The 18365-nt window shown below is 38.8% G+C and overlaps 1 protein-coding gene across 4 annotated transcripts in view; it reads left to right on the forward strand.

Annotated features, from left to right (window-relative positions):
• The first annotated feature begins 171 nt into the window (after positions 1-171).
• The window catches only part of hipk3b (homeodomain interacting protein kinase 3b), a 45620-nt gene continuing 27426 nt past the window's right edge, over positions 172-18365 (forward strand). For 2 of the 4 annotated variants that reach the window (XM_044137005.1, XM_044137030.1), the window contains exons 1-2: positions 172-525; positions 15400-16714. In XM_044137005.1, coding sequence (XP_043992940.1) covers positions 453-525; positions 15400-16714 — 1388 coding nt within the window. In that variant the 5' untranslated portion in view covers positions 172-452. Of the gene's footprint in view, positions 526-580; positions 656-793; positions 927-15399; positions 16715-18365 lie in introns of those variants that run through there. The other 2 variants (XM_044137022.1, XM_044137013.1) reach the window with 2 other exon arrangements.

Raw genomic sequence — 18365 nt, forward strand, 5'->3', positions numbered from 1 at the left:
AAACATTACATATATATAAACAACAAATAAAAAGCAATTACATTACATTTTCAGTACATTTCAGCGGTTTTGCGTTGTATTCCAAAAAAGTTGTATTTGTAAGGTAATCTGCAATGCATTACTAAGGTCTGACTGATGCCGTCAGTTCACAAACATTTGCTTCCAGTTGCTAGAGAGAGAGAAGGGACATGTTAGAGGCTGGCAGGGCCGCGGAGCTGCTCGTCTAGACAGGGGGTAACGGGCACCCTTTCAGAGATGGGCAACAGCGCCCAACGAGAAAGGACGCGGATCTGAGCTGAGTAGCTACAAGCCGGACTTGGTGTATTGCTCCTGGACGTCCATATGCAAGAGTTATTTTATGTTTGAAATGTGGGAGATGGTGGCGTTACCAAGAACGGGCTCTCCCTTCCTGTCGTCTAGGACAAGATGGCAGCAATGCAGGCGAACTGTGCATGGGATGGATTTATAAGTCCATAACATGCTCAGAGAAGCCCTGGATTATACTTAAAGTGACTCTATGTGAAGGTAAGTGGCGGACTGAAAGCTGTCAGTTTCCAAGCTAAACATTTGAAACGTAGGTTTGGATGTGACGTATTACTCTGTCATAACTTAGCTGTAAACTTAACCAATTTTGGATGTCTCTTCAACATCAAACGTGAGTAATACAGGCTACACTTTAAGTAGTCGGTTTAATTGAGGTAAATATTTTTTCCCTTTCGTGTCAAATGGTGATGACAATGTCGTCCAAGGTGATTTATTGTAACGCAACTGCCTTGAAAACACAAGTGTTGTCACGGCGACGAGTTAAGGTTGTTTTCGATATTTTACGTCGGATATTTGGTGATTATACCCTTCAGAGCTATTTTATGGATTAATCTAATTTAAAGCTAACTTCATTGAACAACATGGATCTAGTAAATTCACTGGTAAGTTCTGTTTTACTTTGTTTCAATTACCTCTTGACTCAGGCACAGAAAATACTACCTATCAGAAGCGATGCTAGACTTTTGAACAAATTTTGAAGTTTTTTTTTAAAGCATATTTAACTGCTATTACAGGCATTAACGCAACATAGAATGACCTATTTATAAAGATTATTCAAATGTAATCCGAATAACCAACTTCTCATTTCAGTTTTACTTTTCGTCTAAAAATGTATTTTATGTTTATATATATTGTATGCCTCCTTACTAGGCAAGGGTTAGTTGGTTAGAAGGTATATCCGAGTATACCTGTTAAGCTCGGGTATAATAACCCTGAGTAATTGTAGCACAGTTTAAGACTAGTTTAATATGTAAAACATAGATGCATTACATCATATAATTACTTGTCTAAAATAGAAAAGCTACAATTCCCACTGTTGATGAAGTAATCCAGTTTAACATTTGTTTGTTATTTGAATATTGTAAGCATGTAAATAAAAAAAATAAATTTTATGGTAGTTTTTAATGGGTACCACAGTGACCATTAAATGTTTTTTCTCCTACGATATTTATAAAGTAAAACGTGTATTATACTGATACTAGCTGGTCAATTAGTTGGGCTATCTGCTCAGGCAGACCCTACAGTCAGCTGCTTAGCAGACATGGTGCATTGCTTGCCATTTTTGGTTAACCTTGTGGGAGTGATGGGTTGGCCCTGCAGAGTTACACCACGACTGCCTGCCTTTTTTACGGGTTTTGAAATGTTTGGAAACATCTATCTCAGTGAGGGGCGCAGAGGTGCTGCAGGCAGTCGGTGCTGCATTACTTTATGCTTCATCCAACAAAGGATAAGCTCACTACTCTAGCACTTTTTCTGGCATGTCATTGAAGGAAATCTAAATCAAAGGGATATTGGTAAAGAGCGTTTGTGGAATTTTTAAATTAAATGTATATATCTGGTTTACCTTGAACCACATAGGCCCAAAATAATTTGTAGTTACATGTTGAGCTATTCACATTAAACCAGATTATTGTTGATAGGAAAGTGCGGAGCAGCGTTTTGCAGGTTTCCGTTGGCATTTTGAAGATTCGTCTTTGCTAATGAGCTTCAGGTCTTTGAGACTGAAAGGCCTTCTTGCCATAACCATAATCTTTGGCTTCCTCCACGGATTCCCAACTTGATTCATGTTGTGTTCCTGGCTGGGCCACTCAAAACACAAAACATTACTATTACCTCCAGTCAGAAGAAACATGTTTGTAAAATTAAAGGATTACTTTAAACCTGCCAGGATTGTGAGTAATTGTGGGCTTAACTTGGCCATTTAAAAATAATAACCTCAGCAAAATGTTCCTGTTTATTTTAATGCATTCAGCCCAAGTTGGCAAACAAACATAACAGCAGATATTGGTACCACACAGTCTTTTACAGATCAGGGAATTATTAAATTACGTTTGACTCAGTTCACACTGGTAAACATTCTGTTTTTAACTCATCTAAAATCCTGCTCAAGTTGTTTAATACAGTGGTGTGTTTTAAAATAGACTTTACAGTAAAAGAAAGACAGTGTGGAACTTGCGAGCCTCTTTCTATTAAAGAAAAAAGATATGTTGACCTCATTTAAAATGCTGGTTAGCATCATGGGGGATTTGAGTTTTAAATATAGTTGTGACAGTGGCTGTTATCCAGTACAGAGTTAAGTTGCATTGCTCAACAATGTTTCATAGAAACATAACTAAAAGAAATGTTTTTGTGTTTTTCTAATCTGTTTTTCTTTTAACCTACTGCCCTAGGAAACATAAACACTTCCCAAACAAAAACAACTTAAGCCTAATGCTATGGTAATCACACATGCTTAACTTAAATGATATGTTTGGGTTTTGCTGGAATTAATGTGGTTGAGGATTTAGGCATGAAGTCATTTTCAAACTCAAGCTTTAATCATAGGCTGATCATTTAAACAAGCAGCTATTTTTTGCTCTCTCTTACGTCGAGAAAGTCACTACTGCCGCTGTACTTCTCCAACTTGCCTGTGTTTACTTGTGTCAGTCATTTTATTGCCTGGAACTTCTGGTCATCGGTTGCTTTGAGGCAGGCGTAAATAGCTGTTATCCGAATGATGTCATCTGGTCGTACGCCTACAGATGCACAGCAGTAAACAAAACAGAGTGAGAGTTTATAGGGGGAGTACAGTGACAGGGCCGTGTTGTGTTCTAGCGAAGATCGCAAAAGGGATTTTTTTGGATAGCTTCTTTTATCTCCTGAGCCATCTGATGACTTCAGCTCATAGACCTTATTTTGCAGTAATTCAGAAATTGGTTCATTTCTCACCCAAGACGATTTTGTTTAGAAACAGTTGTGGTAAAACAGCCGTCTCTCTTGTGCCCTTGCAATTGTTTAATATCAGTTTATGTAGTGCTGTGATCAGTGCTTTGCAGATCGATCAAAATTCCTGTTTGTGGGTGTAACATTTCACCGTGTCATTCAGCCAGTCGTTCATACGTTGCTGCAGGATGTTGAAGACTAACTATAGCATTAGTGTTGCTTTTAAAAGATGGACAGGGAGGAGTCTTGTTTCTCAGTTGATGATCATTTGTAGCAGATCTAGATATATCACATTTGCTTTGGAAACATATGTGCATCTGGAAGGACCTTTGTTGTACTTGTATTGTTTTGGTTGTTTTTCCAGAAAGCATAAATGCTAATGAGAAGGCCTGAAGCCTTTGTTGCTTTAAAATTTTATTCCCATTTTTATTGCTTTGAGTTGAGGCTTTTAATAGAGACAGTCTTGTGTTTTAGTAAAACTTTTTTTTATTGTGTTCTGCATGTGATCACTTTATGAGATTAGATAATGACTTAACATTATTGGCTAGGTTTGCACCAGTCCTGCTGAGGCAATACTGAATGTGATAATGTTATTGTAGAAATTAAACCGTTGTCAAAGGACCTTTTCACTACATTTGATCATCAGTGTTGGACTTCTGTGCTAGTAGACATTCTCAGTAAACCGTAGCTTATGACACTAAAAGAAAACTGCGCAGAAAATGTCAGACTTTCTCAGTCAAGATAGCACGAGATCACATGCTTGAGAAAATAAGGAGCCTTTTATCTGGAGAGTATGAAAAACCAAGTTCATGAGACTCAGGGAAAGCACCGCAGATAGGTTGCGGCCATTTGGTCTAAGACAGTAACCTTTGTGTGGTATTAAAAGCATGGGAACAGCATCGGGGCGGATTAGGACTTCCATCATTAGGTCTGATTATTTAAGGTCAACAGGAGCCAGAGATGCCTTACTGCATTTTAGGGCAGATTTTGGTGTAGGAAGCAGTGCAGCCTAGCAGAATGCACTCTGGATGAACGTGTGATAACAAAGCATCACACAGACAGCTTTCCAGATCATCTGACAAAAGTGTGAAAGCCTTATTGGCCCCTGGTAACGTGTTGTAAGATGGCAGACATTTGTAGCTCAGAGATGTGGATCCTAAGCTGTTGTGATCATTGCAGCTCAGTTCTGCTTCGAGTTATGAAGTAAAGCTGTTCAACTCTAAATGGTTATTAAAAATATCTTTGCAAAACAAATATAGTTGTAGAATATAAACAATGTAATGTGGGAATTGTGTGTCGGGTTAGGTTTTAACTTTGCTTTTTTAACCTTCATGCACACATTTCTAGTTTTCCTTCTTCCATTTCTTACCCATAAAGCAAAACATTCATCGTCATCTGTTTATTATGATGCACATTTAGAGACAAATAGATGCATTAATTCTTCAACCGCACAGATAATTTAAATTATTTCATTATGTTTTCCAAAGACTTTTTATTTCAACACATTCCTATTTGGAACACTTAACTTGGAAATGAATATGATGGATCAGGATCCCTGTTCAAACCAAAATAAATTTAAGTGACCTTCTGCTTATAGATATTATTTATAGGAGTCTCAAAAGCCCATTTCGGCCTGGCACAAACTGGTTACCTGTATCAAGGTATGCCAAGCTTAAATAGTTTAGTTTTTACAAATAGTTTCTGACAGCCCGTTTCTACAGTATATCCAAGGGTCAGCCAACTAGCCAACTGTGTTTTAGATTTGCAAAGTGGGAATGAATGACCCTCAAAATGTAATAATATATTAGTATATTATAATAACATAACATGCTAAGCTAACTCGATTTACTGTAGAGGATGTTTGCTTCTCTCTGTTTTGACGGAGAGCTAAACTTGTTATGTTTGCTCTCTGTTTCCTCTGGTTTTCTTTTAATCACAGTTCATGTAAACAGAAGCAGGTTGTGTAGCGGCAATAACTGTCCCATGTGAAACACGTGACCACGTGGGGGAGTAAAATAGTTGGACAGTATGACATTTTGCACAATTAACAAAGAATTAGGGCAACAGATTTCGCTTTGCTTGTTTTCATTAAATTATTGAAGTCATTTAAGGAATCATTGCAGTTCAATGGAAATGTGTTAATGTAAAAATTGATATAACTTGTAAACTCCAACATGTTTCTTTGGTCAAGAGCTCTCAGTGTTTTCTGTCCCCTAAGTCCACAAAATTTCTTTGTGTTTGGTAGTTCGTACATTATTATCTTTCAGTGTGATTTTGAACTCCAAAGGTTGAGAAATGGTGGGTTTAAAGGCGTATCTTACAGTTTTTTAAAATCATAAAGCACTCAGTCAACTGAGTGATTTTTAAAGTAGCCCTCGTGTGTGGCGTGTCTACCTTGAATGGATTGTAGATTGTTTGGGTGTGTCCTGAAGTTTGATGTTCCTCTGTGTGACTTAAAGCTTTTTGCTGAAACAGACTTGAAATCCATAACAGTCACTTTGTGCTTACCAACTCAGTCCTGTTGTCTTCAACTGAAAGGCAGATATTTCCATCTTGATGTCTAGCTGTTTATTACTGGATTAAAACCTGATCTATAATTGTATTTACAGGACTAATCTTTGCACTGTATCTATTTAATTTATATAATATAAATTACAAATTTATATTCTATAAATTTATAATAAAAAACTATTAGAAATTTTTGCCTTCAATGACTAGAGATAGTTTTGGCTTGTGTATTTTAAAATGACACTATGATGGACATGCACACACACACCCACCCACACACACATCCATGCACACACACCCAGACACACACACACGCACACGCACACACACACACACATTTCTGTCCAGTGTTCTGCCCTTGGGGCTGCAAAACAGAAGCCCATTTAAAGTTTTTAAAAGCACCAGCGTGTCTCAGGTGAAGGCTCAGTCACTGACACAAACATCAACGCTGTGATCAAAAGAAAGGCAGTAGATCCACTTCACTTTTCAGTTGGTAGCTTGCAGCCGACTGTCTGTCCCACTGTGAAGGGAGAGCGAAGGAGCTTTAGCGGGTCACCTTTGTTATAGTTGTAATGAAATTTCAGTGTGAGTCAAAAGCACAAGGAATTTGTGTGAGACAGTTTTCGTGCCAATCACACTTTTATTTGAGGTTTCGTTATATGAAAATGTCAGTTTTTCAATGTGATTGGTTGAAATTTATTTGTAGTGCACTCTTACTTCATGCAGTTATCTGCCAAATGTTTCCTTAGTTTTGGAAGTTCTTAGCTGTTTTCAGTGATTATTTAGCATATTATTGTAAAAAATGCTCAGCTCAGCTGATGCACATCCATGTTATTCCATAACGTGTGTCCTGTTTCGGGAATATCTGGAACAATTTGTTGTGTTGGCTTTAATTAAGATTTTCTTAATAATTTTGAATCATTATTTGTATGGCAGTTGGTAACTCATTCTTTTTAATTCTTTTTAGTCGTTTATTAAGCTTTGGCTTTGTGATAAAAGAGGTTGTCACCTTTTTTTGGCTTGTTCTAAATTTCAGTCAACCACATATGTAAATTTGTAATACTTTGTGGTACACATTGATGCACTTCTTTGGCTTATTACGTTAGGTTTATTAATGGAGTTACTTACACGTTTTATAATCTGCATGGGGGGGAGGAAGACATTGCGATGTTTGAGTCTGATCAGGTTCTTTGTTATGTTCTCATGTGGTTTCCTAACCAGCCTATCTAGTAGAGGTGGTTTAATTTGAATGCGGTGAAGCGCATGTGCTGATTTTTTAGAAATGTTTTCACATTTGGCTGAAACAGAACAATGGAACTCAGAGAAGCCAGATTCAACAACAATATTTTGGAGAGGGAATGTGTTGCAAATGTGTAAAACCAATGCAACCAGGTAAAATTTTATACACTTCTCATCACATCAGTTTTAGAGTTATCTTTAGAAAAATGTTTGTGATGCTGATAGGCTTTTTCCTCTACAATCAGGATAGCCAGTCATCTCATGTTGTGAATCTTTAGATAGCTTTTCTGAGCTGTGCTTGCAATAATTTGAATTATTCTTACATGTCTCTGTGCAAAGGGTTGTCAAGACAATATCTTATCAAGCTCCTTTGAACAGAGCGAAAGAGAAAGTTGATGGTGCTCTGTAATTACCCAAGTGGGCTCTCCATGAAGAATTTATTTTAGGATACTCTTCAGAAAGAATACCAGAAAGTAAAAATAGATTTGTAAATATAGTATTGATTAAAGTTTGGAAGCTTCTGAAGCCTTGCAGCTTGTATATAATTGAATACCTCCCCCGTAGATGAAAGTAGGTCATAAGTTCCAGCGCTGCACAGCCGTAGAATATGCTTATTGGGGCCTGCCATGCAAAGCAATGGCAGGAACCTATTCTACACCCAATAAGGTGTCTCTTTATTATTATTATTATATGGTTCTTCTTCCGTCACCCTGAATGCAGCTCATACCGCTGCGTGCATCCCATAGGGTGCTATTATTTTTAATGGGATTCTGAGTTAACATGGCGACAAAAAAAGCAAAAAATGACCCCCAGAACACTTTAGGACCTCACCAGCTGCTCCATTGTTGTGTATGTGGCCAAATCCTAAAAATACCCTATTTTTGAGGTCTTCCTGTGTCGTCATACATTCACTTAGAAATGCCACTTAAATTTCATTTTGTAGATACGTCCCTCATCTCTTCTAAAGTGAAGACGGCACATCGATACCATTTACGGTTTGTCCATAAATTGTCTCTAAGCGACCCAAAGTTTTTTGATTTTTTTGGGAAACTAGAGTGGAGGCATCACGCCTAACAGTGAAAAAACTGAGTGCCATTTTCAACCCAAATAATTTTTTTAATCGCCCTCACGGCCACAGATATTGCCCTATTGGTATGAAACTCGGTCATGACATTGATACCCATGTCTGCTCCAGTAAAATATTTTCGCAATTTCTCTAGGACTTATGGTTTTCTGTCAATGTGCTTCAGAGTACAGTGACTAATACTAATACTATTATTACTACTGTGTGAAGAGATGCGCTCCTGGTTTTATATTTGATTTTTAATGTTTAAATATTAATAAATATGTAAACTGTAACTGTCCCAGTTTCTTCATTTTATTTTGATAACTTAGCTTTTTTCTTTATCGCCGAGCGAGAAATGTCCCCAGATTTAGTCTTGGAAATCTGGTCACCTTACTGTATGGGAGGGGAGAGCGACTGGCAGGAGGGGAGGGGCGCCTAATCAGTGCTGTTCCTCTGTTAATCATTTCATACACAAACAGCTGCTAAGTGCGTAAAATGCTGACTAGAAAAACCACTCCCCACATCGTTTTTGCGCCCCCTCGAGCGCAGCGCCCCCATGAATTGTATACAGAGCATACCAATGTTTTGCGCCACTGATGTTAATAGTTTGTGAGCGATTTTGAGGGAAAACCAGCCCATCTCCGTGTAAATAAAGGCCTTGCTATGTGACCAACTGAACAAAAAAGTGGTAATTGATGCTATTGCATGATACACACTATCCATTATGAAATTTTTAAGCAAATATTTTAAATAATTTTAATATAACTTTTTTTGTGTGTCTTTCTTCAATAGCTTCCATGTCATGTGACCTACTGACTCAAAAATCAGTGTGTAAGAGTTCTACTAGTCTGCATGGATGAGGCACACATTTTTATAACATTTTATCTATTTTTTATGGAATTTTTTCAAGCGGGTGCCTCTTTCAGCTTCGTTGAACAAACAACCTATTCCAAATCTAGTTTATTAAAGATTTCATGTTTATACACAGTAAGGGTCAACATCATTGGTTCAATATATATTTTCTCATTGATACTGATCTTTTTTGAAGTTCAAAAAATTTTTTTAAGTCTTCTGAACAGATTGTAGTTTTCTTTTTTTACAGTGTATATAAACCCTGAAAAAGTGTTGAAATCAACAACGTGGGAGTTAAATCAACACTGGGCGTTTTGCAGAGCAAAATTTTTTATTGACTTTTCAAGTGAGATAGACCCTCATTGTTTAGTGTAGTGCTGCAGGAACAGTGACGTCATGGGGACAAAGATCATGACATCACTCATGACATAGTGATGTCATAGCCAATGATTTTGACATAGTCAATGACCCTGACTGTGTCAAAGTCATTGAGCTCCAAGAGTTCCAAGGTAAGGTTACTTTCTGTGATTATACGTTTGCAAAACGATTGCTATCCAAAAACAAGAAAATGAGACGTTCAGTACAACTGTCGAAGGCCAAGGCCAGGTGGGCTCAATTAACTGACAGTGATCCTCAATCCCATAAGAAACTTGTGAAGAATGAGGTTGAAAGAGCAACAAGACAGCAAGAGGACAAGCGAAAAGAAAATTCTCTGTCCACGGCGAGAGCACAACAAGCTGAAAAAGATTTACGGAAACAACAACAGAACGTAAATCTGCAGAAGAAGGAACATAAACAGCTAGAGGTTAAATATTTTAAACTTTCTAACAAGTTTAAAGAGATTTCAACCAAACTTCAGGAAAGTGTAACTAAAAATGAGGAACTAGAAGGTCAGTTAAAAAGCATGGAACAAGCTCTTGCAGAGAAGACATCTTCTCTCTTGTCTGAAACTGCACGGAAGCGCGACCTGGCCGAAAAAGTGGCAGGACTGAAGGTGTACAAAGATCGAGCGCTGGATGCAGAAAAACAGGTGAAAGAGCTTAAGGATGACAACCAAAGATTGAAAATACAGCTAGAAATGTCTCAGATAAAAGCAACCACATTGCGAAATGTATCACAGAGCCATAAAGTTGAGCTTAAAAGGCAGTCAGAGCTCGTGAAAACTAGAGAGAACACAATTGGCCATCTTAAGATCGCATTTGATGCAAAACAAAAGATAATCAATGCTCACAAAGAGGAGCTTAAGAGACAACGCAAAGTTGCACAAGAGACAGAAGTGGAGGCGAAAAGAAATCGCCAGAATGAAGAAGCTTCAATGAAGCGAGTAAAACACAAAGATGAAGAAAATTTGAGCCTACGAAAGGAAGTCACGTCACTGCACAAGTCTTTGTATGATTTAGAGAGGAAGTTGTCAAAACAAGATTTGCAGTACCAAGTCCTCCAGGAGAAATCTGAACAGGCTCATACAGAAAAAGCAATCCTGCAGAAAAAAAACCAAAAACTGGAACTTTCTGCAGCGAGTCTTGAGCAAGAGGTTGTTGAAACCCTGAAACTCCTGGAAAAGTCCAAGCAAGAGAATGTGATTCTTAAGACTCAAGTGGAGCAGGTCAAGATAAGGCTGGCTGACACGATTAAGAGCAGCGAGGAAAATCAGATGAAATTTGAAAAAGACCTCCTCCGTACACAGGATGAGTATATGAAACTGAAAATGCAGAGAGAAGAAGTTCTGACAAGAAACAGAAGAGCCGGAGAAGCAATTCTCTGTAATGACAGAAAAATTGGAATACAGGCTGATATAATTCGTGAACAGGAATGTAAGATTGTAGAACTTACTAAGGAAGTTCTGCGACTCCATGAGAATGAGCAAAAATTTAAAATGGTTAAAGAAACTTATTCCAAGGTGCAAAGGTTAGGGCTAAATGAAGAGAATGGAGATATTATACTTCTCCCAGACACCGACAAGAAAACAGAAAAACTCAAAATGTATCGCTCTGAGAACCGCAGATTGTCCACAAAACTGGAAGAGAAAGAGACAGAAATTAAGGATCTCAAGCTCGAGGAGGACAGACTGCAGAATGTGGTGAAGTGTCTCAAGTCTAAGTTAGACTATCTCCCGGAAGATGCCATGTTTAAAGTGTATGAGAGTCAGACCACCATCAAAGCTCTCAGAAAACAGATAAAAGCCCAAGAAGCAGAGATAAGTTCATATGTAGCTAGAATAAACATGCAAGATGTCAACATCAAGGAGTTGAAAAATAAGCTTATAGAAATCTCCTCTTCAAAGAAAGCTAGAAATCTGCCAATTCAGTCAAAAAGTATCAAACTGAAACCTAAGGACTCAGACACAAAGTCTAAGGTGCAACCCCAAAACATTGACTGTCTTCCAACTCTTCTAATCACTTCACTTGGAAGAGGAAAAATAGTAAAACAGTAAAAGGATGTTGTTGTTTGTACTTGACTGATGGAATTATAGCATCTGAAACAAAAGAGGAACGTGGTGAGTTAAAAATTGGACAAAAGTACGGAGGAGGAAATACGGGAGACGTTGGGAGAGCTTGGTCGCTGTGAGAGGGACGGGACCAGAGCAGCTAGACGCAAGTCGTCCTGACGAGTTTTGACCTAAGCCAAGTGAGCTAGCCGCTTCAGCACCACGTGTTCAGCTGCGTTCAACGGAGGACCAGTGAATTGCAACGCTCTCCATGTTTTCCTAAGGGATTTCAACTCATTGTTTTTTCTAACAGGCCTGCAACGTTATCACACTCTCCTGGAGGTCTTGAGTAACAAACTGACTGGGTTACATTTGGTTTAGAACCTCGGTTCCACTTTCCCCTCACTTTCCAGGAGAAAGTGGAACCGAGTTGTACAGTCTGTCGTCCGTCATTTGTGGTGATGCAGAGTCAGCTAATTTCTACAGCTATTTGATTCGGGGACAACAGACTGTAAAGGTGGTGGATGAACATGTCCTCACTGCTGGTAAACCCTGCAGAGAGGACATGTATGAAAGGGGATTTATTCATGTTTACAAGAAGCAAGCGAATGCAGAGGAACCCGACACTGACCACCTAAACACACCCAGTGTGACGGTTTCTTCTGGCCCTCCTCTCCAAAATAATGAAGACAGTTCTGGAGAGGAGCCAGAACCTCTAAATTTGGAAGAAGAGTGCAGAAGACAAAACAAGCGACCATTTTGAGGAAGGAGAAATGAGAGTGAGTCAGACAGAAAATTGGGGTCCTGAAATATATAGCAGAGTAGAAGAAGAAACTTTCTGGGAGGATTTTATGCCTATGTTTTTGTTTTTGTTTAGTTTGTGCTGGGTGTTTTTTCCTTGTCCTGTTTCTTACTGGGCTGGTAATTCCACACTTTTCTCTCTTAGCATTGGTTTCTTCTGTTTTTGTGTTTCTATATTGGGATTTTAAATGGAAGCATTGGAAACTTTGTACCCCTAGTAAATAGATTTTACCAGTTTTTTGTCTGAAGTTTCTCTCCAGGCACTCTGACTTCCTCACATGGTCTAAAATCACATCTGTCTAATTAGTCTCTCTAAATTCTCTTTTGGTGCAGATAAAAAATACATTTTGTAATTAAACTTTATAAATAGTTTGCAGGTTTCTCTCCGGGTCCTCCGGCTTCCTGCCACAGTTCACTATAAAGTTCACTTTATGGTGAACTTTTATAATATCAATACTATATATCTATCTATCTATATATATATATATATATATATATATATATATATATATATATATATATAGATAGATATAGATATATATCTAGATATATATCTATATATAGATATATATATAGACATAGAGATTTATATCTAGATCTATATATATAGATATATAGATCTATATATGTATAGATCTAGATATCTATGTCTACATATATCTATATGTAGATATAGATATATATATCTAGATATTTAGGCCTGTCACGATAGCAAATTTTGCTGAGGGATTAATTGTCTCAAAAACTATTGCGATAGACAATAATATTGTTTGAAGACCTTTGTACACTGATTTAATGGAAATGACATAATAATACGTGCAATTTCCTGCCAAAGCGTGAAAAAAAAATCACGCTTTATTTTCAAAAGAACACTTAACACCGGAACTGATAAAATTAACAAAACACCCAAAAACAAAAATAAAATGGATTCTCAGTCTCCATTAACAAAAATGTACTTGAATAAAAACACCAAAGTGGAAATAAATACTGGATTCAACCGAAAGAGTCCAGATTATGAAGTCTGTATACTATATTGCCCTTCAGTAATCATTAGATTTAAATAGAGAAGGTGGGCACATCCGACTACCTGATGCAATAGTTCACACTACACGTTAGTTCACACCTAAATTTTCCCATTACGACAATCTTAGAACGTTGATCGTTCTAAGATGTTGCTTGTGATCATCCTGTAGTGTGTCGTGTGTTACGGGCGCTCCGATCTAAATCGGAGGTTTTCCCGACTGGGAGCGTTAACGCAGCCTGTTCAATGTGACAGGTAGCCAATCAGAAAGCGGGGATTCTCTTCAGCGCTTTCTGAGGGGAAATCACAGAGGGGAATCCCAAACAGCTGACACGGCGCAACCCGAAGTCGGACATTGGAGATGATAGTCAGAAATGAGGAGGGGAGAAGTTGAAGCAAAATTGCTACGCAGTTGATGAATCCCGTAACTTTTCGGCTGTTCTTCGTTAACGTGACATAAATAGGTTCTAATAATTTTCAGTCGGTCAGGACGTTACGCTGACACTAGAGCCGCAAGCATTGCAGGTATGGTTTTAAAATGGGTCTACTGGACTTGTAGCCATTGTTTTATGCCCATTGTTAGACACCACACGGCACGATCGAACCCAATCGAACAACGGTTCGATACTTAGGATTTCTGTCGGCTAATGTGTGGTCTCAGGTTTTGAAAATGGGCCGACAATCGTCCGACAGATCTAAAATCGTGCAGTGTGCGCTGGAATTACACTAAGGAAATGAGGAAGGGAGGGTCAATGGAGAGCAGCGGAGTTGAGCCTTTTTTCATTCAGTGTTATCAACAGAAAGAGAAAAAGGCTGGAAGAGACGATAAAGCCATTAATTAAAATGACGTCTATGGTTTTAATTTATCGTACATTATTTGATTTATCGTTTATCGCGACAGGCCTAGAGTTTGTGTTTGATATATGAGTACATTGAGAGTCATGTCAGTTTTCCTGTGTTGACTAAAGTCGTGAATAATCTGAATAATACATGACTTGCCATCACAGACACAATGTTTGTATGGCCTTTTAGGAAAAACAGCTAAATGTGTCCATGTATGCCCCCAAGCCAAATTTAGCTTTTATTTCATTTGAGTGTGATCTTTTTCTCGATCAAACACACACTCTGATTAAAAGGAGGAGTATAAGAATAAAGCATGCCTCATGTAATTAGACATGTGGTGCTAATGATGATTTTTAACTTTGTTCTACTCTCTTTATCTCCCTCTTATCCTCTCAGAATTGGTTGCCTAGAAACCTGCTGTAGGATGCATGAAAATGGCAGGTTTAGGTCAGACAAACCTTTGTGAAGTTAGTCATCTGCAGTGTGGAGGTGTTGCTGGGAATGCAGTTGGTATGGCATAATGCTGAAGGTGTCATGCTCTCCTCTGCATGCACTCCTTCTATGAAATAAGTATGAAATTTTTGAAGTGCCACCTCCACCTCCACGAGCAAGTTAATAAATAAAGCTATTTATTAGTATTTATGTCTCTATCTAAACACACCAGGGAAGTGTTATCTGTAATCATGAGTAGAAATCTCAAAGAAAGAGAATGTGTTTCTATGGAACTCTTCACATGGAATGGCATACTGGTTACTAATATTTTAATTAAAATAATAATAACTTGTAAATATTACGACTTGTTTAAAACTGATCCATTTGACCGCAAAGTCAATACAATTAAGAAGGGATGAAGAAGATAAACTGCTGATAAGGGTGCACTTAAAACTGTAAAGTGCTTTATCAGGTTCAGAGAACCTCAAAACACTTCACTCTACAATAAGCCTGATTCACACACACATTCACATGCTGATGGTGGCAAGTTAGGATTGTAGCCTCAGCTGCCCTGATGCAGTCTGACAGAGGGGAGGCTGCGACCCTGTGACTACCACTAGCAGGCAAGGTGGGTGAAGTGTTTAGACTGGCAGCCCTCTGGTTACTGGACAAACTCATACTTCCTTAACCACTGTTGACTTCTTTATTACGTTGATTTGCCCAGAAGAATAAACCACTTCAGTGTTGCAATCTTTAACTCTTCTTCTAAAGATTGTTTGATCAAACAAACACAGAAAATGAAATTAAGAGAGCTTTACACCCTGAAAACAGCAACTTAATTTGAACATTATATTTTACTCTATTTATGCCGTTGCCAATTCTTACTCTCGCTTGCTTGTTTTTGGTTGTATCTTAATGACTTCCTGGACACTAGTAACATGTTGCTCTGTTCTCTTTTTGCAGGTATGGCCTCACAAGTCTTGGTCTACCCACCACACATTTATCAAACCCAGACAAGTGCCTTTAGCAGTGTGAAGAAACTCAAAGTTGAGCCCAGCAGCTGTGTGTACCATGAGAGGGCACATCCACGGACTTTTCTGAACAGCAGAACCGTTGGCATTGCACACGCGACCAAACAAGCCCATTCGTTTGTGAACCGAGACTTAGCAGTGGGTCTGAGAGTACGTGGAGGACAGCAGTACCCGGTGCAGACGGTTGTGGTTCGTGGCGTACAAAGACAACAGCCTGGTAAAAGAAGAGGGGGACCAGGCCCACTTGCGGCCCAGCAGCAGCAACAGGAGGCGAGGGTCGTCGACTTACAGGGCAAGGAGCAGCAGCCTCAGGCGGTTGAAGAAAGTGGGAGCAGCGGTGGAGCAACAGGAGCAGGAGGAGGGGGAAGGGGAGAGGGCTGCAGTGGGGGAGTTGAGGAAGGAGGAGAGGGGGAGGAGGGTGACAGAGAGGAGAACTGTGAAAGTTTGAACTCAGCTGACAGCTCTCAACGATGTGGGCTGAAACGTAAAAGTGAGGACCTGGATAACCGAGGGAGCACCATGCAGATTGTGGAGGAACTGTCTATGTTGCCTGCCATGTTGCAAACGACGAATGTGGGAAATGCAGCTGTTACTGCGCCAACGGCTGTTGGGGCTGGGGGAGGCCCCTCCAAACAGGGTGTAGGGCATGGGGGTGTATGTGCAACTGGAGGGACAGGAGGAGGTGATGGGGACTATCAGGTAGTACAGCACGAAATCCTGTGTTCCATGAAGAATACTTACGAAGTGCTAGATTTCTTGGGTCGAGGCACATTCGGCCAGGTAGTGAAGTGCTGGAAGAGGGGAACTGGGGAGGTTGTGGCTGTGAAGATCCTGAAGAACCACCCTTCATACGCAAGGCAGGGTCAGATTGAAGTAGGGATCCTTGCTCGCCTGAGTGGGGAGAACGCTGATGAGCACAACCTGGTGCGGGCCTTTGAATGCTTTCAGCACCGCAGCCACACTTGCCTCGTATTTGAGATGCTTGAGCAAAATTTGTATGATTTCCTGAAGCAGAATAAGTTCAGCCCGCTGCCTTTGAAGGTGATAAGACCGGTGCTACAGCAGGTAGCTACAGCTCTGAAAAAATTGAAGAGCATGGGTCTGATTCATGCAGACTTAAAGCCAGAGAACATAATGCTGGTGGACCCAGTGAGGCAGCCCTATCGGGTGAAGGTCATAGACTTTGGCTCAGCAAGTCACGTGTCCAAAGCAGTGTGTTCGACGTACCTTCAGTCTCGGTACTATAGGTGAGTACAAGGATAAAGGTTTCTTGCTCAGTAAATAGTAAACACATTTAATTTGGAGATTCCAATTGTTTTCTTTTAATGAAATCTCATCCATACATTCTACAACAACCTGCATATTTAAGAGGCACCTTCTTTGGGTTAAATGTGACCACACAGCTGACTAATTTCTGATGTCCTTGGTTCTTGTAAATATAACAATCATACTTGACAGATTTTGTGAACATTTTATGCAGTCTGTGTTGTTCATTAGATTTATGAAAGTTATATTGTAATTCACCAGCAAAAAAACAACAACTTGAGCAAAACAACTTGATACTTGTAGTTACTAAGTTCATATGTCAGATACAAACCAGTTGTAAACGTGTCTTATAGTTGCAGTTAGCCAGGTTAGCATTGTTAAAGCACAAGCCTGCGTGTATATTTTTCAGAGTATATCTGATATTTACCTTGCCTCACCTAAAAAAATTCCCAGCATTTCTGAATGTTGCATGTTCCATGTGAAACAGAGGCTGAAAGCACAAAAGGAAAAGAAAATAATTTGGAGTTTCTGACTGCTCAGTCTGGTAACAAGTCAATTCCTCTGTGCTTCTCTAATTGGGTGATTTTTAACTTTTGCAAGGCACCTCTTAGAAATGTTTTTCTGCTTCAGGCCCATTGCTCTCTTCATGGAAAGACCTAAAGTGCCTTTAGGCGCATGACATTCATCTACTGCAAGAAAAATATTATGTCAGAAGAAGAGAGAAAAATACAGGCTGGATTGAACATTTATTTAGTTACCAGAGTTGTGACCAAGATTTTGAGGACTACAGTTAACCCAAGTTTTTTTCTAGTTTGTCCAGTGCATCACTACTCTCTTAAAAACTTTTTAGAATTTCATTTTACCAGTAAAAGTTGACGACAAGTCAACAGTTGACTTATTATTGTGAATTGTGTGAAATATACACTAAAACAGCTTTACAGAGCTTTAAATGCAGAATGATATTTTTTATAAGCTTAGCTTTAGACCTTTTTTTATTAAACTAATAAACATCTTTTTCTGCTTAAAATGTAAGGTAAATAAAATTTTATCCTCAACAGCAAATCAGACAGATTCTGTCATATGGTCCCTTAATGGCCATGCAGTCACAGAAATGATTGATTTTACAGTGTGGAAAACATTTTAATAGATGGTTAATCAATCAATCAATCAAACTTTATTTGTATAGCACATTTCAGCAGCAAGGCATTTCAAAGTGCTTTACATCAAATCAAACACAAAAATACAATGCAACATAGAATCAACAATAAAAAACAACATAGTCAGATTCCGTCAATAAATTTGCAATTGATTACGTTTCGAATACAACTCTAAACAAGTGGGTTTTTAGTTGAGATTTAAAGGAAGTCAGTGTTTCAGCTGTTTTACGGTTTTCTGGAAGTTTGTTCCAGATTTTTGGTGCATAGATGCTAAATGCTGCTTCTCCTCGTTTGGTTCTGGTTCTGGGGATGCAGAGCAGACCAGAACCAGAAGACCTGAGAAGTCTGGAAGGTTGATACAACAGCAGCAAATCTTTAATGTATTGTGGTGCTAAACCATTCAGTGATTTATAAACTAACAACAGTATTTTAAACTCTATTCTTTGAGCTACAGGGAGCCAGTGGAGAGACTTTA

The sequence above is a fragment of the Gambusia affinis genome, linkage group LG02, assembly GCF_019740435.1.
Source record: "Gambusia affinis linkage group LG02, SWU_Gaff_1.0, whole genome shotgun sequence".
Taxonomy (NCBI): domain Eukaryota; kingdom Metazoa; phylum Chordata; class Actinopteri; order Cyprinodontiformes; family Poeciliidae; genus Gambusia; species Gambusia affinis.